Source organism: Hyperolius riggenbachi, chromosome 9 (assembly GCF_040937935.1).
Source record: "Hyperolius riggenbachi isolate aHypRig1 chromosome 9, aHypRig1.pri, whole genome shotgun sequence".
Taxonomy (NCBI): Eukaryota; Metazoa; Chordata; class Amphibia; order Anura; family Hyperoliidae; genus Hyperolius; species Hyperolius riggenbachi.
The window spans coordinates 159918139-159945012 of NC_090654.1; the positions used below are offsets into that span (position 1 = coordinate 159918139).

The following is a 26874-nucleotide window of genomic DNA, read 5'->3' on the forward strand; positions in this document are numbered from 1 at the left end:
ACCCCCCCACTACTCCTAGGCAGACCCGTTTCCCGGCTTGTTAGGGCAGTCTCGCACTCTATGCCCTGTTTCTGCACAATACAGGCACAGTTGTTCTGATATTCTCCGCCTTCGCTCCACCTGGGTCAGTTTTGATCGCCCAATTTGCATTGGCTCGGGTGGAGGCAAGGCCGGAGGAGGTGAGACAGGCGGAGGTGCCATTACTGAGGACGCAGCAGAAGGTGCCGCATACGAAGTCACCCTAGTATGGTGACTGCCCCTAGTCTGCCTCTGATGGCGTAGTCGACGATCGACTCGGATGGCCGATGCTATGGCCTCATCGACTGTCTTGGGCTCGGGTAAGGTTAACATTAAGTCAGAGACCTCTTCCGACAACCCAGACAGGAAATAATCCATCAGAGCAAAATTGTCAAACCTGGCGGTAACAGACCACCTACGAAATTCTGCCGCGTAATCCTCGACTGACCCTTTGCCTTGCCGCAAAAGTTTGAGCTTCCGCTCAGAGGTTGCCACCAGGTCAGGGTCGTCGTATATCACGGCCATAGCCTTAAAAAATTCCTCTACCGAGGTCAGAGCTGTGTCTGTGGGAGGCAGATTATATGCCCAGAACTGGGAATCACCAGTTAATAGTGTTTTAATGAAAATGACCCGTTAGGTCTCAGTCCCCGAGGATCGGGGTCTCAACTCGAAATATGATAACACTCTACTCTATAAATTCCGGAAGTCAGACGTGTGGCCGGAAAATGTGTCTGGTACAGGCATACGTATGTCATCACTAGGAGGGGATCGCACTGAATCAACTGACGTCTGGAGGGTACGCACAGAGCCTGAAAGGGAATCAATTAAAGCTTTGTGCTGGCCCAGTGCTTGATGAATGCTATCCACCGAAGTGGCAAGCACAGTAAGAGGGTCAGGGTGTGCGTCCATCTGTATTTTGGTCTGGCGTTCTGAAACGTTCGGTGAAGCACAGAGAGGATCTGATTACCGGTGATCTGCAGTATCACAGGGAATACAGATGTATACCAGATTATAAGTGATCTGCAGTATCACCGATAATCCAATATACTAGCTAACCTCTGTTCACCTGAGTAGAGTGTAGTGTTTGGTGTAACAGTAACACTTTGAGGACAAAGCCTCAGCGCAGTCAGGAGTACTGCACGGATTCCTTCCGCAGACCTGAACTCTCCAAGACGGGAGGAGTCAGGCTGACAGTAGGAAGGGAAGGCTGAAAGTAACCCTCAGGAGGAAGGGTCACTAACAGTGCGAGGAACTGCCTCTAACAGCAAGGTCGGTTCTTGAGGTCGGGCAAGCCAGGTCGTACACACACAGACAGATTAAGTACAAGATCAGGAGGCAAAGGCGGAGTCAAAGTACAGGCAGGGTTCGGCAACGGGGTATCAGATAGATCGAGGTACAAAATCAGGAGGCAGAAACAGAGTCTAGAAACGAGCCGGGGTACGGCAACAGAGTATCCGAAATATCGAAGTACAAGATCAGAGTTCAGGAGATTGGTCAGGCAGGCAATAAGTCATAACAGATAATCACAATCAAACTAGTACTTTAGCTATCAACAGAATCTAGCTAAGTGTAGGATTACAGCTCCAGCTGGTCCCGGCACACTTGCGGATCTGACTACGGATCTGGGTGCTCCCACATATGTGAACGCAACGCCAGACACCAGAGGAATGACCAGGCAGCAGTATATATAGCCAGGTGTCCCCCCAGCACCTCCCTAAGTGCTGGACCAATGAGGATTGGAGCTAGAGTCAGCTGACCAGCCTGGCCAGCTGACTCCTTCCTGGGTACCATAAATCTTTTGCCTGAGTGCGCGCGCGCGCGTTACTCTAACATCAGAGGGACTACGAGTCCCAGCCACAGCAGCCCCGCTCTGCGGTGTCTCCGCAGCGGGGATATGCGCGCTAACCGCCGCGTCCAACGCGGCGGTTTCTCTGCTCTGCATGGGTCCCTGCACGGAGACAGCCGCCTCATGCTGAGAGGAGGCGGCTGCCTCTCCGTGTGCAGCAACACCGCGCGCGGAAAGAGCCGCCTGCCGCTGGCTCATGGCGGCGGCTCTTCCACGTTTACTTACAAAGAGGAACATTTTTTTTTTGTCAAAAAGACCTTATACTTTTTGAGAAAATCAATTTTAAAAGTTCAAAGAAAAATAGTATACATTTAAATCTATAAATGACATTTCTGCGGGAAACAAATATATGTATAAGTATATATATGTATGTATGTATATATATATATATATGTATATATATATATATATATATATATATATATATATATATATATATATATATATATATATATATATATATGCTAGAATGTCTCTAGCAGTCTCGTAAAACTTTCCTCAAACTTTGAAACTTTGGGTGGTACCCCAAATTTTCACCCAAAGATAATTTGAAAGTCCTATTAAAGTCAATTGGATGACTTAAAAGGTTAACAGCAACGTCCTATTTACATGTTGGAACCACCAAATGTGTTAGGTATGTGTAAGTGAACAGTGGCAATAAGGAGAGAAAAGGTTCCTAAAAACCTTGTGGTTTTCCAGAACATCACAGTAAAACTGACAGCAGTTATATAGGAATCTGGCATGATGGATAGCATACATCAACATTAGGCCATGTAGGTAGGACTTGCGATTGAGAAATGGTGGTGCTACCTGTCCGCTCAACCCAACAGCAGCAGTCTCTGCCATCAAAACAGCAGAAGACCGCATGGCTGGCTGGCATCATGAGCTGGATGACTTCAGGCATTAATGCCACCCATAAAGGTGTTGAGAAGTAGCACAATCATATTAGGCTTTAGGATGAAGGACCTGAGAGAGTGTAAGTCAGTGATAATAGCATTGTGCGGCCTGGCCTGTGCACGGTTATTGCCAGGGAGAACATTGTTAGCTGGCAGCAAGATCTTGCTGGAGTGCATCGGCAACACCACCCAGAAGTGTAAATACTAGTTACATCAAAGGAGTACTGAAAAGCAGTAGCAGGAGGAGGAGATGATGAGCCCTGAGACAGAGTGTGGCCTGCATGAGCTGGCAGCATGAGCTGAGTGGCAAGCATCAGCAATGCCAACCAGAAGTGTTTATGCTAATAGCAAAAATACTTGAATAAATGACCAAGATGGTGTGTGTGTGAGCATTGCTGCTGTAGTCTGTGCTCCAGGAACTGGTAGGGTTGTAGGAACTATTGCTAGTTTGAATCATGAACAGAATGACATGAATGCCACCCATCAATCTTACACTACCCATTGTAAAAATTAGGCAAAGGTACCTATCAGCCGGGTTTCACATTGCCCTGTCTGAAACTAGACTTTTGTGGCCCCCTAGACTATGACACCCCCCCCCCCCCCCCCACACACACTATTGAATGACACTGACAAACAAGTGCAAAAGGAGCACAGGGCATATTCAGTAAATAGAGGTAACTGCATAAGTGCCGTACATAGGAAGCAAAAAAATATATACAGTATATATAGTTACTACACAAGCTGCATGGCATGCGTTACACTAGCAAGATGCACATACTTTTAATACACAACTGGCATGAGTTTTGCTGTATTCATTCACATGGCAATTTTACCAGTATTTAGTAAATATATGGCTCAGATGAGGTCACATTTAACTCTTTCTGGTCTGTATAAAGCCCACAGCCGGGGTACAGAGAGGCACTTTTTCTGTCCTTGTCACCTGTCACGAAGGAAAAACAGCAAGGGAAAACTATGTACGCTGCTCACACTGAAACCGCAGCAGCTACTGCCAGCCCCCCTCCCCTTTCCCTACAACCCCACGGGAGGGAGAAAGGAGTCCGCAGCTGCACATAACACACAGTATGCATTATCATATTACTGTATACAACCACACATTATAACACCAAATAAACAAAACATCATACTCGCCTGGTCAGCGGACTTCCTATACACGACTGCCAGTTCGATCAGCTTTAGCAAATTTTCCCATGGACCTCTGGACTCCCTCCTCGAAGCTGCTGAGTATCCTCCCTCAGCGGATCGACTCCCCTGCAGCATTTGCTAGGCCGGCCTGGGATAGCTTCCAAAACTTGGATCCTGTTTAGGCATGCAACTGCGTGTACGGCGCAGTTGAAATTCAAAGTCCAAGAGTTCCGCCGCTGATTACCTCGAACTGCAGCCCGTGTGCTGGCTCACACAGCCTCCCACACACTCAGCTTACTCGATAAGCCTGTCCACTTGTTTTGCTGTGAAAGTCTCGATAGTCCTTGATAGACTGAAAACCTGCTTAGGCTCGTGGCCACTATCTGCCGTTTTCCGCGAGGCAGCACTTGGGTTTCACGGCACCAACTGTTAGAACTTCACGTTTCACATGTGTATTCCGGCACCAGCAACTCATTAGTAAGAGCTGCAAACACGACTCTTCTCACAGCAACCGCATCAGGCGTCTTCAGAGTTAGGAGTTTATTCAGTAAACAGATATACAGATACAGTTCATTACATCTTAGCGAAGTAGATTCTTCCTTAAGTCCATTTTTGTTACAAACTCTTGACTAACATCCCTCATGAATGTTAGTCAGATTATCTTCTTTCTATACTAAATTACATCTAAACTAAGTATATACAGCATACAAGATAAACTAACGAGACATAAATAAATATATAAGTAAAGATTAAGACCAGCGGTGACAGGGACAGAAAAAGTGCCTCTCTCTACCCCGGCTGTGGGCTTTATACGGACCTGAAAGAGTTAAATGTGACCTCATCTGAGCCATCCCCCCAGAACCTACAATTAGCTCAGACCCCTCGTGGTGTCATAATACCCACCTACTTGATTAATATTCTATGAGCCCCTTGTCCCAGTTGCAAGAATGTTATGTTTTATAAATATGGCAAATGTTGATTGTTCCCGTAGTCTATTTGTCTGGGGCAGTGTATGCCTAAGACCTTGTGCTAAGAACATCTTCTCAGTATCTGCTTGCATCATCTGCTTCAAGCAGACACTGAGATGCCTCTGCTTGCATCACAAGGAACTCTACTTAAAGGTATACTCTGCGAACAAGCCTTTTACCTAAAACTCAGTCCAAATAACTGAGGCCTACTTAAATTATAACATATACCCCATTGTAAGAGTGAACAGAGGCGCCAGCAGGATAAAAGGTTTTAAAAGGCTTAAAATCCCTCAGGAGGTGGTGGTGGACTCGCCTTCCCGAAGCAGACAAGATACCGTCAGTTTTATGACAACAGGTTTATTAATATACTCCAAAACAAACAGTGCAACGCGTTTCACGGGTATGTTACCGCTTCCTCAGGCAATAAACAGATAGGAGTACACAGTATAGTCTCAAGGTCACGAATAGCGCCTCTGTGACCTATTCGTGACCTTGAGACTATACTGTATCTATATCTGTTTATTGCCTGAGGAAGCGGGAACATACCCGTGAAACGCGTTGCACTGTTTGTTTTGGAGTATATTAATAAACCTGTTGTCATAAAACTGACGGTATCTTGTCTGCTTCGGGAAGGCGAGTCCACCACCACCTCCTGAGGGATTTTAATCCTTTTAGAACCTTTTATCCTGCTGGCGCCTCTGTTCACTCTTACATTATCAATATCCACCTCTGGTGGAGGGGTGTTGCCCCTTATTTACTTATCTACAGAGAGCAACTTTTAATCCTTAATGAGGACAGGTCTAATCTCCTCACCTGCCTATACAGTGGTTACCTAGGAGGTAACCCATGTTTGTGAGTATATACATTATATACTTTTCATTTCCAACCCTTTGTTTTGCATACTACACTATATTGGGCTCTCTGTATTTCTTTTGTCTTTATCATATACCCCATTGTGGTTTTGCTTACCCATCTCTCCAGGCACCTCACACTTATAAGCTGTTGTACTTTGTCCCCCTCTCTATTTAACAGTACAGGTTGCTCTGTATCCTAAATTTGGGGCCAACTGTAGACCTGTGGCAAACTTACCATTCCTGTGAAAAGTAATTGAGAAAGCAGTCACTAACCAGCTAGAAGCCAGGCTTACAGATAACAGGACATTTGATACCGTTCAGTCAGGATTCAGGAAAAGGTACAGGACTGAAACAGCACTAGTCCAGGTACTGAATGATTTACTTACAGCAAGTATGTATGTAACTATGTAACTGCATGTAACTATGTAAGAGATGACCATATACAGAACCGTTTAAAGAGGAGCTGTCAGCCATACTATCTCAGACAAAAACACATATATAAGTAGATAAATACTTTCTTTACTTACATAACATATGTATTGCACTGTCCACTGTTTGATTTTAGTGTTTTTTTTCTACAGTAAAAAAAGAGAAAATCCTTCTTAGCATTTCCCATTTTAACTGTGGCTATTTTGAAGCCAATCCTGAAGTCATTTCCTCCCGTACTCTCCTCTGCCTTATTGTGTATGCATTGCTTGCCCTCCGCTAAAGAAAGTGCATTGTCTCAGCATGAGAAATATTGGCCAATCAGAGAGGAACAGAGGTGTGGGAGGGGAAAACAGGAGAAAAAGAGGGTTTAGCCAATCAGGCTGTATTAGTTAAGTCTAAGAGGAAAGTAGAGGAGCAAAAAATGACAACCCAGCATGCCCTGCAACTTCCTTTGTGCATACCAAATTTTGTGTGTACCAAATAAGAATCAGGTAAACTGGGGAATGATAATTTATCAACAAGAAAAGTAATAGTGATTGTAACTTTTGGATTCCCTGGTCTTTGATGTTATGACCAACAGTTTATAACATTTTAAAAAGAAAACAAATTGGCATGAAAGACTACACAGTTGAGTTTATTCGGAACTGTTCAGTTGACCAAAAGCCACGGCCTGGGTTCGCAGCTTAGGTGGGGAGGTGCTGGTGGTGGGGGAAGGGGGGGAATATAGAAGAAGTTTAAAAGGCTGACAACTGAGGGGAAGAAAGAGTTCTGATGTCTAGAGGTCCTGGTAGAGATGGCCAAAAGCCTCCCACCTGATGGTAGCACATTAAAGAAGCGGTGACCTGGGTGGGAGGGGTCACCGGCATTCTTCAGTGCACTAGAGCGCAGTCTGGTGTTGTGTATGAGGGCAAGTGAGGGGAGGGAGCTCCCAATAATTTTCTCCGCCGTCCTGATGACCCTCTGCAGTTTGTTCCTGTTGCTGGCAGTGGTGCTAGCATACCAGACCAAGATGGAGGAGCAGAGGATCGATTAAATCGTGGCAGAGTAGACACTTGTCAAAATCTCTTGGGCCATGCTAAACTTCCTCAGTTGGTAGAGGAAGAAAAGTATCTGCTGGACCTCTGTCAGATGCCAATGTTTCAATACACTGCATTCTAATAAAAGTAAATGAAGATCATTCATTTTGAAAAAAAAAATTCACCTTTCTTTACCTCTTTTAATTGCTGATTGATTCATCCACTATATATATATATATATATATATATATATATATATATATATATATATATATTATTGGTGCCCCAAACTGTCACCTGAACAATCAATGCACAGTAGTTAGGGCACCAGTTGCTGTGCATCTGTGTGCAACTTTATTGTGGGGGAGAAAAAGTGAGGGATGGGTTGAAAGTGCTGTGAAATGAGTGAGAAGTGAGTGTGTGAGAACAAAGGGTGTTGTTGAAGGCTGGATGGGGAGGCTATAAAGGTATACAGGATGTTAAGAGATGTAAGGGCAGAGAGCAGGGCTTAAAAGTTGAACGTTGAAAGGGAGATTTTGATACTAGTAAGGATGCTGGTGGTGGATGGTGAGAGGGCGGTGCTTACTGAGGGTTGGTGGGGAGTAAGGCTAGTGAGGATAATGGGGAGGGGGGGGGGGGTAAATGGGGGAGAAATCTTGGATTACAGATGATTCTGGGGGTGGATGGGGAGAGAGAAGGGCTTACTGAGGGTGCTGGGGAATAGAAGGGTTTTTTTTGGGGGGGGGGGGTGGAGGAGAGAGGGGCTTACCAAGGGTGCTGGGGGAGAGAGGGACTTGCTGAGGATTCTGAGGGGAGTGAGGGGCTTACTAAGAGTGCTGGGAGTTGATGGGGAAGAGAAGGGCTTACTGAGAGTGCTTGGGGATAGAAGGGATTACTGAGGGTTCTGGGGGGTGAATGGGGAGAGAGGGGCTTACCGAAGGTGCTGAGGGAGAGAGGAGCATACTGGGGGAGGGGGGGGGTGGATGAGGAATGATAGGGGCTTACTGAGGGTGCTGGGGAGAGAGTGGATTAGTGTGGGTGCTGAGGGGTGGATGAGGAGAGAGGGAGGTTTACCGAGGGTGATGGGGGGGGGGTGGAGAGGGGCCTACTGCGTGAGCTGGGAGGTCTTGAGGGAGAGAGGGGTTTACTGAGGCTTCTGTGGAGCGAGAAGGCTTACTGATGGTACTTGGGGGAGATGGAGGCTTACTGAGGATGCATGGAGGATAGTGGAGCTCACTGAGGGTGCTGGGTTGAGAGAGAGGCTCACTAAGGGTGCCTGAGGAGAGTGGGACTTACTAAAGAGGCTGGGGGAAAAGAATGGCTTAGTGAGAGTGCTGATGAGTGGATGGGGAGAGAGAGTAATTTAATTTACCTGTCAAATCCCTGCGTTCATATCCCAGGGCTGGAGAGATGGTTACTGGCTAAATACTGGCTCACCAAATCTCAATGCTGCTCCATTAAAAACAGCATATATGGAAATCACAATTCCTCCTAGCAGCTGAGAGCACTTTAAGACTCCAAGCTATCTGATACTCCAAAGGTATATCCCGTATAAACTAAACAAATGCTCCTGCTATAGTGTAATAAACTTTTATTAAAATGGTTAAATCACACTCACATGATCCAAGGGATAAATGTGCATATAGTCATAAGGACAAGGACACTCCCTCCATGTGCCTCCAATAGCTCCCGACCAATGCGTTTTATCACTGGTTGAACAAATCAGAATGACCCTAGCAACCAACAGGAATAAACTGAGCTCCTGGCTTTTTTGGATTAACTCCTTGCTGTTAATCAGTACTGTGAGGAGAGGTTGTGTTGGAGAGAGCAGTGTTGTGTATTTGCAATTTGTGATTGATTAGTGTTAATTTCAGATGCAATGTATGACCTGGGACCCACTTCCTGCCGTTTTCTAAGTGCTTTTGCTAATGTAATGTTAAAGGGGATTCTTAAAAATCACATCTCTCAAGTGGGGTCACACACATAGTATTACATTAGAAAGAGCTTTTCAAATTACAAGCACTTAGAAAAGCCCTTTTAGTAGTTGTGGGCTGAAATTACGCCTATGCGTAATTACATATCATAATCTTAATTAGAGATGGCCCAAACCTCCGATTTTCAGTTCACGAACCGCAAACGCGAACTTGCGAACTTCTGCGAACCGCAATAGACTTTAATGGGGAGGCGAACTTTGAAATCTAGAAACATTTATGCTGGCCACAAACATGATGGAAAAGATGTTTCAAGGGGTCTAACACCGGGGGGGATGGGGGGGCATGGCGGATTGGGATACATGCCAAGATTCCCCTGGAGAAATCAGGATTTGACGCAAAGCAGCGTTTTAAGGGCAGAGATCACATTTTATTGCTAAATTGGAGGCCTAAAGTGCTTTAAAACATCCTGCATGTGTATACATCAATCAGGGAGTGTAATTAGTGTACTGCTTCACACTGACAGATCAAACTCACTGTGTAAAGCACCGCAAACAGCTGTGCGCACCATGGCCAGAGTGCAGGCGATGGCGGTTTTCAAGCCCATATGGTCGGGCTGAGGTAGCTCAATGACAGAACAACAGTGATTGAGTGTCCAGCTGATCGAATTTGGGCTGTCCACAATAAAGCAACAACCTTATTATCTATCTTCTTGGGTCAGGTGTGCCCCCCAACCCCAACACACTCATTTAGCCGGCGGTTATTGCTTCATTGTGATACCCAAGCCCATTCACCGCGGCAAGGTAATGATCACGAAGGGGAATTGACACATGTACATGGCTTTTGTTTTGTTGTTGCAGCTGCAGTGCAGCCAGAAAAATTAGCCAGGCATGTACACGCACCAGAAAAATTATATAGCCTTAAAGGGGAACTGAAGAGAGAGCTGTATGGAGGCTATTATGTTTATTTCCTTTTAATCAATACCAGTTGCCTGGCAGCCCTGCTGGTCTATTTCTCTGCAGTAGTATCTGAATAAAACCAGAAACAAGCATGCAGCTAGTCTTGTCAGATCAGACTTTAAAGTCTGAACCACTGAAACACCTGATCTGCTGAATGCTTGTTCAGGGGCTATGGTTAATAGTATTAGAGGCAGAGGATCAGCAGGGCTGCCAGGTAACTGGTATTGCTTAAAAGGAAATAAACAGGACAGCCTCCATATACCTCTCTCTTCAGTTCCCCTTTAATAATTCAGGAATCCACCTGGAGTATTGGAGGACCCTGTTGGTGGTGGCGGAGAAGGCAGTCAAGCGGCCTGCAGGCAGAGATGCTGTGTGGGGACCGACTTAGTCTTGGGGCAGCCAGCCAGTCACACGGTCTGCAGGCAGAGATGCTGTGTGTGGGGACTGACTTAGTCTTTGGGCGGGCAGTATCCCTCCGGGATCCATGCCTCATTCATTTTGATAAAGGTGAGATACAGAACACTATTGTGAGTTAGGAGACTTCTCTTCTCAGTGACAATGCCTCCAGCTGCGCTGAAGGTCATTTCTGACAGGAGACTTGAGGCAGGGCAAGACAGAAGTTGGATGGCAAATTGGGACAGCTCTGGCTACAGGTCAAGCCTGTACACCCAGTAGTCCAGGGGTTAATCGCTGCTCACAGTATCTACATCCACACTTAAGGCCAGGTAGTCAGTTACCTGCTGGTCGAGGTGATGGTGGAGAGTGGATCTGTAAGCGCTAAGGCGAGGCATTGGACTAAAGAATGTCCGCATGTCCGATATCACCATGAGATCGCTAAAGCGTCCTGTCCTTGCCTGCATGGACATGGGAGAAGGTTTACTGGCAGTGGTACCTTTATTCCGTTGTGCTGTGACCTCACCCGCACTGTAAAGCATAGTTGCCAGCTTGTTCTGCATGTGCAGCATCCTTTCTGCCTTCAGGTGAGATGGTAACATGTCCGCCACTTTGTGCCTATACCGAGGGTCTAGTAGCGTGGCCACCCAGTATACGGTGGTCCTTAAACAGGCTGGACAGCATGAAAGACGCCATCTGAACAAAGTTGGATCCAGACGTACTATCCAACTCCTCTTGCTCTACCTCAGTAATGTCAGGTAAGTTCTCCTCCTCCCCCAGCCACGAACACTACCACAGGAGCGTTGAGCAGCACAAGCCCCCTGCGACACCTGCTGCGGTTGGTATTTCATGAGGGCAGCCATCTTTTTGGTTGAAAGGAGGTGACGGAGCATGAGACACAGTTCCAACTGTCCTGTGTCCTGATCACCCTTCCCGTTGCTAGGCAATGAGAACAACAACATCAAAAATCCCATCATGCTTTGAACAGCATCTGAGGAAAAAAGCCCGGGCAGTTTTCTTTGGTGGGGCGGAGCTTAGCTAAAAATGCTGCTAAAAATGAGACTTCGGTAAAAAAAAAAACAAGGTTCTGATGCTGTGAAACTGCTAAAGAAACACCAAGCCTTTTCAGTGCTGCTGAGTAGATTTTTGTCTGGAGGTTCACTTTAAGTTGATTGAAGAACTCTGCAGTCCGCACACCTGCTGCCACTAAGCTAAGCATCTTTATATATTCCTCCACTATAAATATAGCTGAGAGCTGCACAGAAGAATGGTGTGTCTCTCAGTGGGTGTTCGGAGAGCTTTAATCAAGCTCGTAGAGGATATGGGTGCGGGATCATTTCCTAGGATATTTGCACAGGAATAATTAATTAAAGGTAAGTATTCATGGTTAATTAAGAACAATGTAGGGATAATGGAACAGTGCTGGGTTTATAAGGTCAATCAGTGTTTTATCAATTTCAGAAAAGTGCAGAGATTAATTGATTAAAAGAAGCATAGATTCAAATGCAAATTTAATACAAACATTTGACATAATGCATATAAATGGTACAATTCAATGATTGTTCCTACAGTGCTTTATGGTAATTCAGACCCTGGGCTTGCTGTTATGTTCTGCTCCCAAGTTTCCAAAAGAGTCCTCTCCAATGCAGCAATTCACCCGACCCCATTAACAATAGAGTTGTGTGAGCTTGATGTTATCTTCAGCTCCCATGTTTCCATAAGAGTCCTGCTCAATGTCGCAATTCACCTGCCCCCCCCCCCCCCCCCCCACTAGCAATTGAGTTGTGTGGGCTTGATGTTATGTTCAGCACCATGTTTCCATATGAGTCCTATTCAATGTCGCAATTCACCTGTTCCTCCACTAGCAATAGAGTTCAGTGGGCTTGCCATTATGTTCAGCTCCCAAGTTTTCATAAGAATCCCATTGAGGCAGGGAACACACTTGACTGTTTTCGTACGTGTTTTCTGCACAGAAAAACTGAGAACTCATGTTAATCAATGGGCTAGTACACACTTACTGTGTTGTTCGCACGCAGAAAAAAAACTGACATTCTGCATCCTGAATCTGCACATTTTGGCAGTTTTCTCTATCAATTACATCAGCTGCTGTGAAAAAAAACCCGCGTTTTCCTGCATGGAAGCACACTTGGTGTGCAGAAAAAGTATGCAGGAAAACACGCGCGGAAAACTGAAAGTCAAGTGTGTTCCCTGCCTGAATTCCACAATAGACCTGCCCCCCATTAGCACCTGAGCTGTGTAAGCTTGTCTAAAGATTTTTGTTTTCACGGAGATAAACATTGCATTACCAAAATAGAAATACATTGCCAATAATTAATTATAAGTAATCAAGTGTTCTTTTTTTCCGTGATAACATTTGCTCCCAAATTACTAGCTTCTCTTCAAAGAGTACTTGCTGTGCAGCACATTCACCACTCACCTGTCTCTGGGTTGGCAAACCACTGAGTGATTAGTGTGCTCCAGTGGTGCTCAGCAGAGCTCGAATATTCGAGTAGCTCGAATATTCGAGCTCTTTTTCAGCTATTCGAGCTCGGTATTCGAGCTCCGAATAGCTGCAGCTATTCGAATGGGCTATTCGAGTAAACGCGAATAGCCCATTCACTATTCGAGCTATTCGAGCAAACGGCGCTATTCGAGCTCGGGTACCGAGCTCGAATAGCGTCATAGCCCAGATTGATGTCCTTAGAGCCAATCAGAGGGCTCCCAGGCCCTCTGACGGCAGCCAATCACAGAGGGGGACCCTGGCCAGCCCCTACCCTATAAATAGCGGCCGCCATGTTAGGTTTCTCCGTCCTTCCCTGAGACTTGCATAGAGAGAGAGTTGCTCCTTTGTGCTTTGGCTTAGCAAGAGCTCTATTGTGGTCATTTACCTAGCGTTTTTGCTCACATACACCTCCTATACACACCTATATTGTTGTTCGTTAGATAGACATTGTATTTTAGTTAGTAGCTTTTGTGTTACATAGACAGAGACAGCTGCTGCAGGCAAGCTTACAGCTTTAGGCCTCAGGGCCTGCCTGTGTGGGCAGCTGTTCTCTCCTGTCCTCTGTTAGTATATTTCTCTCATCTATACCAGTATTTCTGCTGTCCTTTACTACTGATTGATTCTGTATTTAGTATTGTAGTTATACTGTACTAGGACACTCACTGTCACTGTTCATAGGCTAAGGCTAAGGCTACTAGCTCCTGCGTGTGTGCACTCACTGTCTTGTACACACACACTCTATTTCCTTCTGATTACTGATTGATTATTGTAATTAGTTGTACTTACTGTTACTACTTACTCTTACTGTACTAGGAGTCTAGGACACTCAGTCACTGTTCATAGGCTACTAGCTCCTGCGTGTGTGCACTCACTCACTGTCTGTGTACTGTAGTGTACACACACACTCTATTTCCTGATTACTGATTGATTATTGTAATTAGTTGTACTTACTGTTACTACTTACTCTTACTGTACTAGGAGTCTAGGACACTCAGTCACTGTTCATAGGCTACTAGCTCCTGCATGTGTGCACTCACTCACTGTCTGTGTACTGTAGTGTACACACACACTCTATTTCCTTCTGATTACTGATTGATTATTGTAATTAGTTGTACTTACTGTTACTACTTACTCTTACTGTACTATAGGAGTCTAGGACACTCAGTCACTGTTCATAGGCTACTAGCTCCTGCGTGTGTGCACTCACTCACTGTCTGTGTACTGTAGTGTACACACACACTCTATTTCCTTCTGATTACTGATTGATTATTGTAATTAGTTGTACTTACTGTTACTACTTACTCTTACTGTACTATAGGAGTCTAGGACACTCAGTCACTGTTCATAGGCTACTAGCTCCTGCGTGTGTGCACTCACTGTCTGTGTACTGTACACACACACTCTATTTCCTTCTGATTACTGATTGATTATTGTAATTAGTTGTACTTACTGTTACTACTTACTCTTACTGTACTATAGGAGTCTAGGACACTCAGTCACTGTTCATAGGCTACTAGCTCCTGCGTGTGTGCACTCACTGTCTGTGTACAACACACTCTATTTCCTTCTGAAGTTCTGATTACTGATTGATTATTGTAATTAGTTGTACTTACTGTTACTACTTACTCTTACTGTACTAGGACACTCAGTCACTGTTCATAGGCTAGCTCCTGCGTGTGTGTGTGCACTCACTGTCTGTGTAGTGTGTACACACTACACACACTCTATTTCCTTCTGATTACTGATTGATTATTGTAATTTCTAGTTGTACTTCCTGACTCTTACTACTTACTTACTGTAGTAGGGACACTCACTCAGTCACTGTTCATAGGCTAGCTCCTGCGCGTGTTTGCGCGTGCGTGCACTCACTGTCTGTAGTGTACACACACTAAATTTACTTGTGATTACTACTGATTATTGTAACTTCTAGTTGTACTTCCTGACTGTTACTACTTACTTACTGTACTAGGGACACTCACTCAGTCACTGTTCATAGGCTAGCTCCTGCGCGTGTTTGCGCGTGCGTGCACTCACTGTCTGTAGTGTACACACACTAAATTTCCTTGTGATTACTACTGATTATAGTAACTTCTAGTTGTACTTCCTGACTGTTACTACTTACTTACTGTACTAGGGACGCTCACTCAGTCACCTCACCCACCAACCCACTCCATTAAAGTACCCCACTTTTAACCCGCCCTTTTAAAAAACTTTTGTCTTTACGCCCAAAACATCGAAGATGTCTGGAAGTGGCAGCCAGCGCGGTTTGGGCAAGGGGAAGGGCAGCAAGGGAATCAGGAGGAGAGGGAGAAGCATTGTGGCAGGCCGCGGCCGCGCCACCATGCACAGTTCCGCAGCAGCAGCAGCAGCGTCAGTGGCTAACATTCCTCCCATAGCCACTGGCCGTGGACGCCTTGGGCGCCGCCCAGCAGGAGCATCTGCAACTCACGCTGCAGAGACACAGCAGCAGCAGCGTGTAGCACCTGCTCCGATTTTCCTCCAGCCGGGTCGGAAACGTCCCATTGAGGAAAAGCATGCAGACACTGTGGTGCAACTCATGACGGAGGATGAGCAGCCCGCCATCAGCTCTGCATCCGAGGCCTCCACCCTCACCACCAGCACCACCACCCCTGTTCGCAGCAGCCGCCCAGCAGGGTCTGGGGAGGAGGCCAGTTCACCGTCACAAGTTGGCGACCTGTCACTCAGCAGTATTTTTACCCCAGGCACCATCAGGGTATTGTCTGCTGTTGTTGGCGATTTGGAGGAGGAGATGCTGATGGGCACTTTGAGGGATGAGGGATTGGACAGCAAGACTGTGGCGACAGTCAAGCAGCCCATCCATGCATCAGGAGAGGAGTTTGGGGGGTCATCATCCCAGCAGGACATGTTTCAGGAGGGGGAGGATGATGATGACCCGGTGACAGACAGAGACTGGGTGCCACCACCTCCAGGGGATGTCGTCCTCAGCAGCTCTGAGGAGGAGGAGGAGGATGCGCTTGTGGGCCTTGCAAGGAGGCGCATCATTGCAAGCATTGGCAGCAGTAGGCAGGTCCCACAGCCTGCTGGTGTCTCAGGCTCAGCAGCAGCAGCAGCAGCATCTGCCAGTACCACCACCAGCCGCACCCAAGCCCCCCCCCCCAACCACCACAGGGAGACAGCCGGCAGCAGTGCTTCCATGCCGTAGGGGGATGTTTCTGTCACCAATCTGGCGATTTTTCACCATGCCCACTGTGTACAGCAAGTACGCCACTTGCAACCACTGTCAGCGGAAGTTGAGCAGAGGTGCAGACCCCTTAAAGTTCAGCACCAGCTCGCTCATCAACCACCTTGCTGCGAAACATTTCCACCAGCATGAGGAGTTCCAGAGGCTGAAGGCATCTGGTGCTGGCAGTGGCACCACACCCATCACTGCACAGCCTTCAGCTGCAGCAGCAGCAGCAACAGCAGCCACCCGCCCTCCTGCTCCTCCAGCAGCACCAGCAGGAGTGCGGAAACGCACTGCTCCTCCCCCCTCTGCAACTCCTGCCGCCGACACTGAGGCCTGTTCTGGCAGCCAGTCCTCAGTGGCCTCCTCCGCTGTGTCTGCTGATTCCCATGCCAGCAAAAGGCCACGCCAGAGCCTTTTGAGCGAGTCCTTCCAGGGGGTGGTTAGGGCTCTGCCTCCCAGCAGCCGTCGCGTGCGGCAGCTGAATGGCTTGCTGGCACGGGCCATGTGCTCCCAACTCCTGCCGTACACGCTCGTGCAGGAGGGGAGCGACATTCGTGCGCTGCTTGCTTGCGCAGCCCCAGACTGGCAGCTCCCCAGCAGACACTTCTTTGCCCGCAAGGCCATTCCTGCACTGCACCGCTTTGTGATGGCCAATGTGGAGCGAGGGCTGGAGCACGCGGTTGGTGAAAGGGTCCACGTCACCATGGACTCCTGGAGCAGCCGCTTCGGGACAGGCCGCTACCTGTCCTTCACTGTCCACTGGGTCAGCTTGGTGGAAGGGGGTGAGGATGGGAGAGCAGCAGCGGGCACAGCAGCAGCAGCAACACAGTGGGTGGTGCCACCCCGCAGGGTCAGGGGAACTGCAGCAGGTTCCTCCGATCCTCTGCCATCCTCCGGCACACCTGGCCAAACCCCCCGCTGCTGCACTTGGTCAGCCTTGGGAAGACCAAGCTGACGGCAACCCATGTGTTGGCCAAACTCCAGGAGCAGGAGAGGATTTGGCTGACCCCCAGAGGCCGCAGAGTCGGAGAGGTGGTGGCCGACAATGGGGCCAATCTGGTTGCCGCAATAGACAGGGGAAACCTGACCCACATCCCCTGTCTTGCCCACATGCTGAACCTGGTGGTGCAGAAGTTCTTGCGCACCTACCAGGGGATGGGCGAACTGCTGGAAACGGCAAGGAACGTTGTGCGTCACTTCCGGCGCTCGGCTGCAGCCTGTGCGTGCCTGGAAGACGTGCAAAAGGAGCTGGATCTGCCACGCCATCGGCTGATCCTTGACGTTCCGACTCGCTGGAACTCCACCCTGGCGATGTTGGAGCGTCTGGTTGAACAGAAGCACGCTGTCAACCAGTACCTTGCCCTGGCCACTGTTTCCGCCGCTCAGAGAAGGGACAAGACCAGCAACATCCCGTCCATCGTCCCCGATGATGACTGGAGGCACATGCAGCAGGTGTGCTTAGTGCTGGCTCCCTTTCTGCAGGCCACTAACATGGTGAGCAGGGACCATGCTACGGTCTGCGAGTGGGTGCCCCTGGTTTGTCTGCTGAACAGGGCCCTCGATGCTTTGCTGGAACAGGGAGCGGCAGCCTTGGACTAGCAGGAGCGGCAAGCAGCTGCACAGTCCACCTCTGAGGGGGAGGAGGAGGAGGACTTGGTGGAGGTCCCTGACCTTGCTGCTGATGAGGGGGAGCAGCACAGTGCAGCTGAGTTGGTGCGGGGGTGGAGAGAGGATGAGGCTGAGGAGGCAGAGGAGGAGGATGAGGACAGCAGCACTGCCGTCGATGTGCCAGCAGACGTGGCCCGCCTCTTCCCAATGGCAGCGCACATGCTGACGTGCCTGCGCAGGGACCCCAGGGTGATCCAGATGAAGCAGAGGGAGGACATCTGGATCAGCATGATGTTGGACCCACGCCTCAAGGGGAAGTTGAGCCAGTTCCTGCCGCCTGCAGGAGGAGACCCAGCGCAACAAATAAGGAGCTTGCAGCAGGCCCTTGTTGAGCGCTTGGAGGAAGCCTTCCCCCAGCCTTCCACCCCCACTGTCCAGCAGCCAGCACAGAGGCAGCAGCAGGTGCCTGCATCCAGCAGCAAGCGCCCCACAGACCTGCTGTCTCTCAGCCACGAGCTCTACAGGACTGTAGAGGCTCCGGCAGCAGTGACTAGAGAGGAGGTGCATGCAGCAGCATCCTCCTCCGGTCACAGCCAGCGCCTGACCCGCATGGTGGCTGACTACATGGGGTCCTACAGCGGGCTTGACAGCGATGCCCCTGTTGATCCCATGGAGTATTGGGTCAAGCGCCTGGAGATCTGGAGCGAGCTGGCGCAGTACGCCCTGGAAGTGCTGTCCTGCCCCCCTTCCAGCGTGCTGTCCGAGCGCTGCTTCAGTGCAGCTGGTGGTGTGGTCACCGAGAAACGCTCACGTCTGTCTCACAAGTCTGTGGACAGACTGACGTTTCTCAAGATGAACCAGGCGTGGGTGGAAGGCGAGTTCCTGGCCCCTGTTGTCGGCGAGAGGGGGACATGAACTGGCTAAGAACCATCGTTAATGTGCCTTACCACCCTTTACCACCTCCTGGCTCCTGCTCACTAAGCCAGCCTGGTTCACTTTGACTATTACGTCGCCTGCAGCCACCCATTTTACACCTACAGTGGGCTGCTGTGTACTGCCCTTCTGCTGTCTGTCTGTGTTTCCCACTGCCAGGGTACACAGATTTACCTTCTGCTGCCACTCTGCCACCAGCTATTACGTCAAACAATAGCTATATATCTGTGTAATTTGTTTTACAAACAAAACCAAAAAACCATTAAAAAAAAGGTTTAATTTTTCTGAGGTGCCCGGGTTGAAAACTGTGTTGTCCCAGTTGTGTATTGGACACGATGTGGGCTGCACGACCGCTGTCTGGGACCTCCTGCCTGCTGTGTTTATTTACAGCCCTGGTATCACCGCTAGGTACCAGGGCTATTATGTCACGCTGCCTGCCTCATTGACTGCCTGCTGCCACACACTCATCCTCCTCCTCCTGCTGCTGAATTTACCTCCTGCTGTCTGTGTGTTTCCACTGCCAGGGAGCACATACAATGGCGCTTCCAACATGCGTGCGCCACCAGCTATTTGTTACGCTCAAAAATAGCTGCATTTCTTTAAAAAAAAATTGAAAAGAGAAATAAGTGAAGAAGAAGACAATATAGAAGAAGATGAAGAAGATGAAGAAGAAGAAGATGAAGAAGAAGAAGAAGAAGATGAAGAAGGAGGAGAAGAAGAAGAAGATGAAGATGAAGAAGAAGAAGATGAAGAAGATGAAGAAGATGAAGAAGAAGATGAAGAAGATGAAGAAGAAGATGAAGAAGATGAAGAAGAAGATGAAGAAGAAGAAGATGAAGAAGAAGAAGATGAAGAAGGAGAAGAAGAAGAAGATGAAGAAGAATAAGATGAAGAAGATGAAGAAGATGAAGAAGAAGATGAAGAAGATGAAGAAGATGAAGAAGAAGATGAAGAAGATGAAGAAGAAGATGAAGAAGATGAAGAAGAAGAAGAAGATGAAGAAGAAGAAGATTAAGAAAAAGAAGATGAAGAAGAAGAAGATGATGATGAAGAAGATGAAGAAGATGAAGAAGAAGAAGAAGACAATATAAAAGAAGAAGAAGAAGATATAGAAGAAGATATAGAAGAAGAAGATATAGAAGAAGAAGATATAGAAGAAGAAGAAGAAGATATAGAAGATAAAGAAGAAGAAGAAGAAGAAGTATATACAGTACTGAACAAAATTCTGGACACAACTTCTCTTTTCACCTTTTTTTTTTAAAGGAACATCCCCACATAATCACTTGCTGTTGTTACTTGGAAAAAAAGATGTTTCTTGCATCATTCACCCTCAAAACAAGTGTAGGAAGCTATTTAAGGCCAATTCGAATAGTCAGCTCGAATAATGAGCTCGAATACCGACTCGAATAGTGAGCTTGAAGTCCGAGGTCGAATCGAATAGTAAAATTTATTCGACTCGAATATTCGACTGACCTCGAATAATTTACTATTCGAATTCGACCAAACTCGAATTTTGAAAAGGGGTATTTGAGCACCACTGGTGTGCTCTGTTGTCAGTACTCTACACGATCTCCCTGGGGGAGCAATATAAGTTTGGGGGGGGTCCTGTAAAATTGTCAATAGATTTAACTTTAAAATCTGTTAAAAAATATATCTGCAGTGTGTGGCAGTGTTAGATCCCTCTCTGAATTTGATCAGAGAAGGGTCTATCCTTTAGCTAAATCGGGTGGCCATAATATAGAGATCTGCCTGTCCTAGGTTTCAGGATTTTTAGATCACTCCGCAGGGTATGTGAAAAAGGCAGACAAGAACCTCTAGGGGCTTAATGTCACATGTGCAAAGAATTCACACACAGGTCACGTTTTCAAGACTAGCATAAAACACAAAGAAAAGTCACAATACAGTTATTCCTGCCAGTGATATTTAAGACTGAGAGTCACAGATCCAGTTCATTGCTGTGCGGATGGTTGCTCCATAATCTGTTTGGATGTCAAAGAAAGATCTTCAGATCTTGTTAGACATACAGTGTTTTGGTTTTGGGGAAGAACTTAATTTGACAGGACAAAGTAAGCAATGAAAGCCCTTGTATGATCTTAGCCATTTTCCCAGCAGTGAACTATACTCCATGTTTGAAAATACATTCTTCATTTTAAATGTAAGGAGCAAACCTGCACCAACTACATAATTTGCAGATCCTTTTCTAAAGCCCACTCCCCTTTCTCCACTCCTCCACAATTCCCACCCTTTCAAGTTATACTGCATTTAAATAATAATAATAATAATAATAATAAAGAGTTTCTTTACTTGAACTTTCTTATACCTCACAGAACTTCTTGAGAACTGTTATACTAGGCAAATGTTCACATTATTAAAAAATGTAGTGATGGACAGAGATTATGCCTAATTATGCTTAATCGCGCATCATTCCCCATTACGCATCGTAATGCAAAATTTGCAGATTGCGCGTACAATTTTTGCATGTAAACATAATCGCTATCCGTAATTACACTTGTAAGTGTAAATATGTTTAATTTCAGTTGCAACCACTTTTCCGCAAATGAACTCATTTTAACATTGAATATTTAAATAGCAGCCATACATCTGCAGTATACTGGTTGATCAATGTGAATTTGCTTTGTATACGAGCACATTTTTCGCATTGAATATTTAAATAATAGCCATGCATGAGCAGTATACTGGCTGATCAATGCAAATTTCCTGTCACATACAAACGTATTTTTCACATTTAACCATTTCAGCCGCCCAAACGTGAAGCTCACATCCGGGCGGCTGCTCAGCTGCGCTCTCCCGCTCCTGCGCACTCCTGCGCGCCCCCGTGTCCCTGCGGTGTCCCCCGGTAGCCCTGGGATCAGTGAAAGGGAGCATGGTTCCCGATCACCGATCCCTTTCCCCCGCAGAAAAAGCAAAGCGATCATCCGTGAGGCTTCGGCTCTTCTGCCCGGACAAATTTCCGCATCCCCCTTGTACTTCTGCTTAGCGAGAAGTACAAGGAGGGAAACCAAAAATGAAGGTGTTTTAAATTATAAGCTTGTAAATAGTGATGGGCGCAAAATGGAAACAATGCACCTTTATTTCCAAATAAAATATTGGCGCCATACATTGTGATAGAGACAGAATTTAAATGGTATAATAACCGAGACATACGGGCAAATAAAATACATAGGTTTTAATTATGGTAGCATGGATTATCTTAAAGCTGTAATGGCCGAAAACTGAGAAATAATGGATTTTTTCTATTTTTTCCTTATTAATCCTGTAATGCATTTACAGTAAAGTGGCTCTTAGCAAAATGTACCACCCACAGAAAGCCCAATTAGTGGCGGAAAAAACAAGATATAGATCAATAAATTGTGATAAGTAGTGATAAAGTTATTAGCGAATGAATGGGAGGTGAAAATTGCTCCAATGCATAAGGTGAAAAATCCCCGCGGGCTGAAATGGTTAATATTGAACTAATAGCCGTGCATGCGCACTATACTGGCTGATCATTGCAATTTTTTTTTGCATATGTATGCGAATTACGTGGAATTGCGTAACTACAGGTGTAATTACAATTCACGTGCATAGTTTGCTGTATGTAACGTAATCGCAAATATACATAGCGTAATTGTGAATAATTGTGCAAAATTTCACATACATGTAATTGACCCATTAAGAGCACCACTATTGTTCAGTCCATCTTCCCAAATAGTGTGCAAGCAAATAGAGGTGATGGCAATCATCTTTGTATAGATCCTTTCCAGCGAGTGCTTTTTCAAAGAATAAAGTAAATACAGAGAATCCCCCTTGAGGAGATGGACTAGTCAAAAACCTGGTAGAATTTTCAGATTATTACTCAGCATTTTACTCTGGTTAGAAATGTACTGGTGTTGGTTGCTCAGTATTAGTATTAACATTGGTGTTCAATTCCGTGAGGATGAACTGAGAAAACCCAAATTCTCCCGCACACCAGCACCCAAAGAAGTGGACAGTGTCACGGGGCTTTCTCTTACTTGCGGTTCATGCTACTCTATTGCTTCCTCCTTCCAAGCCTGTGGCATCAGAGTCACCCAAAGTATGGCATAAACCACAAGTAAGCGAACGTCCTGTGACTCTGTCCTGTTCTTCGGGTGCTGAAGTGTGATGTGCAGGAGAATTTGGGTTTCTGAATTAAATCTCCCAAATTCAAACACCAACACTACTCAGTATTTCAGCTGTTATGTTAACATTTCTCTGACAATGCCGTGCTTAGCTTGTGTCCCACTAAATCCACCTTTATGAACTCTCTATACAATCAGGATTATTTAATAAAATATTAATGAAATTCATTCATTGTTTCAGCTATTTTAGATTGGTGAAAAATGTACCCATAGGTTACCAACTGCAAACAATGAGAATGAAATTACTACATAGCGACCCATATACAACTACATATTTAGTATGCATTAAAATCCTGCTAAGTGCAGCATCACAACAGACAATCCTACTGATCAATGAGTGTTTATTGATTTTAAAAGGATAGAATGAATAATAAATATTTATTTTAGCCTACAGGCACAGTTCGTGTGTTGGCCATCCTTTCGAATGCATACATTATATGAAACTAACATTAGGGAAAGCAATATCCAAACAAAACGTAGCAGAGGTAAAAGTAAATGGAGTCCAACGCTTTTTCCTTCCACACTGAATACTGAACATGTGCTGTTTTAAAATGTAAATAATGAATTATTGCTCCAACATACAAAAATATAAAGCCAATGTGAAAATAAAAAAGGTGTCTTGGTGTGTTTAACAATTGAGCACCTTAGATGCAATCCCCAGATAAGAGAGCGACAGAGTAAGATGGATAGTCTGGAAAAGGGGGGAGGAAGAGGAGGGGGAGTGAACAGGAGGAGGCTGCTATCAGATCACTCCTGAAAATACAGAACATTTGCAAATTATCCATTTTATGGGTAACAGCAACAGGAACATCATTGTTACTGTCCACTATTATCTTCACACTGAAAAAACACTGAGGTAAGTCTGCTATAACATGTACTATTTTGCTCTAATGTGCCAGTGAGATTAGCTGTAGACCAGCATTTCATTAACCTGATCCTTGCATCTTGAATAGCGTAACAGCAGCATAGAAAATCTATAAACACAGGCACATTTTAGTAGCCTGAAACATGCTCAGGGTGAGAGGGATACAGCTTGGGCATGGTGACGTCTTGTGTTGTACGAAGAGGCATGCATAACATAACATAGCAATTATTCTATAAACTTGTGCCTGTGAGACATGCAACAGCACAGCACAACCAAATACATTGTCAGGGTGAATCTCACCACCAGCAACAACAACAAAATCAGAAATGACACATTTTACAATGGATATGATGCATGCTTTTAAATCAATATTATATCATTGCTGCCAAACAGCCAAAAACTCTTTGAGTAGATTCATCATTAATTAGCTAGCAGGCATAGTAGTAGCCTTGAAAGAGAATTTATATTTACTTTGTCATTTTAAATATTTAATTATTTTTAAGACACCTAAGGTTTGCAGTTTGCAAGCGCAGGTTGTCACAGCAATCAGATTGTAAACATGTTTTCTCATCAGCAGGTTGAGCAACAATCATGACAGCTGAAAAGACTATCCCTATAATTAATGGCAAACCTGAGGATGCCCTGGATGCTGAGGCTTCAAGTTCCACTGTGGTCCACAGTAATGACAAGAAAGTCAAAGAAAGGGGCCATTGGAACAACAAGGTGGAATTTGTGCTGTCTGTGGCAGGGGAGATAATCGGGCTTGGAAATGTCTGGAGATTTCCTTACCTTTGTTACAAGAATGGAGGAGGTAAGGTGAAATCCCATTTGGCTAAACAGTCAGGTGCTGGACAGTTCTTGGTTTTAGTTTTTTCTTCATCATCATTTTTATTTTTAGAAAACATTATCAGTGCATTGAATTTAAATATCGGCCCAGTCCAACCATTATCAAGGCATTAATATGTAAACTAGGAATAATAAGTATTGTTATTTTTATGCAGGAAGCCAACAGCCCATGCAAACAAAGCAATGGTTATCTTGTAATTTAATACATGGATTATTCATTCAGGATACACACACACACACACACACACACGCACGCACGCACGCACACACGCATGCACGCACGCACGCAGCAGTACACAACTGAAAAATTGTAACAAGGGCTCTTGGTCAGGCTTTACATCATTAGTAAATGTGCTCAAGCTCACAGATTATGCCACAGTAGCCTCCCATCTGGTGAGTCCTACACTAGTCATGGAAAAACATTGCTGCTTATCTTTTAATGGGGGTGATGCCAACAGGCCAAGAATCAAACACCTCACCTTCCAACTAGCTACTGATTGAGATACTTAGATTAGGACCTCCATATGCCATGTGCATATAATGCTTACATGTGTATGGCTTATGCTTCATATATATATATATATATATATACTTCCTCTGTGGCACTTTACAATAATGAAAGCAAACTATGGAAAGCTAACAAACAATGGAATACAGATAATGCACAACTTGTAAATTGTCTTGTATGTAATTTATATCCCTAGCGTACTTCCTTTTATGAACTACAAAAAAAAGAATACTTATATAAACTGATATTACTTAACTTCTCCATTCACAGAGGCATTTTATTGATGCAAGTTCTCACATTCTAGCATAAGCGTCATATTTGCGTCTGCTCTTAATTTGATTGTAATATGCAAAGGCAGGTGCAACATTTAAGCATCCTCAGGGCATGATGTGGTCTGAGAGTGCCACAAACAGGAATACTAACTTAAGTACTATAGGTAGTTGAGATCCAGTAAGATTGTTAAAACTGGCCAATCTCTTCCTCTCTATCAACCCGTATCCATCTGCTGGCAATGGCAACGAGGATGAGCAGGCAACATTTTTAGCTCACAGAGAATTGGACTGTTTTTGCTGAACAAACTTTTTTTTACAAAATTTCAGCGTATTTCACTCTTAACATTTGCCTTTCACATTTTTTAGCAAATTTCCTGGCAGGTTTTGGGGCAAAATTGTATTGAAGTCAATGGCGGGAGGAGGAGCATTGGATAATCTGGTAATAGGCAATTGTCTATAATATAGCCATGGGCAAGGGCATACATTAAAGAGAAACTCCGACCAAGAATTGAACTTTAGCCCAATCAATAGCTGATAACCCCTTTTACATGAGAAATCTATTCCTTTTCACAAACAGACCATCAGGGGGCGCTGTATGACTGATATTGTGGTGAAACCCCTCTCACAAGAAACTCAGAGGACTGTGGTACTCCTGGCAGTTTCCTGTCTGTAAACCTTGTTGCATTGTGAGAAATAGCTGTTTACAGCTGTTTCCAACTGCCAAAAAAGCATGCAGCAGCTACATCACCTGCCAACAGTAAAAATGTCAGAATGTAAATAAGGGATTTAAAAGATTTTACAATAAGCAAACACTAACTAAATCATTTATATATAATTATTGAAAAAATGAAGCACTTTTTTTTATTACATTATTTTCACTGGAGTTCCTCTTTAAGTAATAGGCAATAGGTTATCAGAAGAGCATTGGAGGATTGGTTATAGGAAATTGGTTATCAGAAGAGCAAAAGGGGATTGTTAACAGATTAGCTGAGCGTCTGGGGGTATGTTAGATGCCAGGTTATCAGAGGAGCACTGAAAGAACAACAAAAGGTTTTCGGTTATCGGAGGAGTGATGGGAGAGCAAAGCTCTGAAGGATAAGTTAGGCACCAGTATATCCATGGAGCAGTGGGGGAGCCAGGTTATATAGGTCAGGGTGCATAGATAAGGAGGGAGGATAGTGTTACAAGTAGGCAGGACAAAGTTAGCGTTAGGCTTAGATAGGGGAGGAGTTATTGTGAGACTAGGGTGGTTATATTGGGGGATAGTAGAATATCGGTATAATTACCGATATTGTTCTATAGGGAATCAGGGGTACTAGAATATTGGTAAAATTACAGATATTTTACTATCAGCATTATCACATGTTAATGTCACCGGGTGCCTTAAATTTACGGAGTTGTAATGTATAAATCATATTATAAGTAACAATAGTTAGACAGCCAGACACAAACTAGACAAAAGGCAACCAAACTAACAAAATAATTGCAAATAATTTTAAAAAGGATGGAAGTGTTGCC

General features: G+C 45.3%; 1 protein-coding gene across 9 annotated transcripts in view; it reads left to right on the forward strand.

Annotated features, from left to right (window-relative positions):
* Positions 1-26874, forward strand: part of LOC137532765 (sodium- and chloride-dependent GABA transporter 3) — an 843944-nt gene that overhangs the window by 176787 nt on the left and 640283 nt on the right. For 3 of the 9 annotated variants that reach the window (XM_068253631.1, XM_068253624.1, XM_068253632.1), the window contains exons 1-2: positions 23634-23721; positions 24305-24541. In XM_068253631.1, the coding sequence (XP_068109732.1) occupies positions 24322-24541 (220 nt within the window). In that variant the 5' untranslated portion in view covers positions 23634-23721; positions 24305-24321. Of the gene's footprint in view, positions 1-6022; positions 6092-23633; positions 23722-24304; positions 24542-26874 lie in introns of those variants that run through there. The other 6 variants (XM_068253626.1, XM_068253627.1, XM_068253628.1 and 3 more) reach the window with 4 other exon arrangements.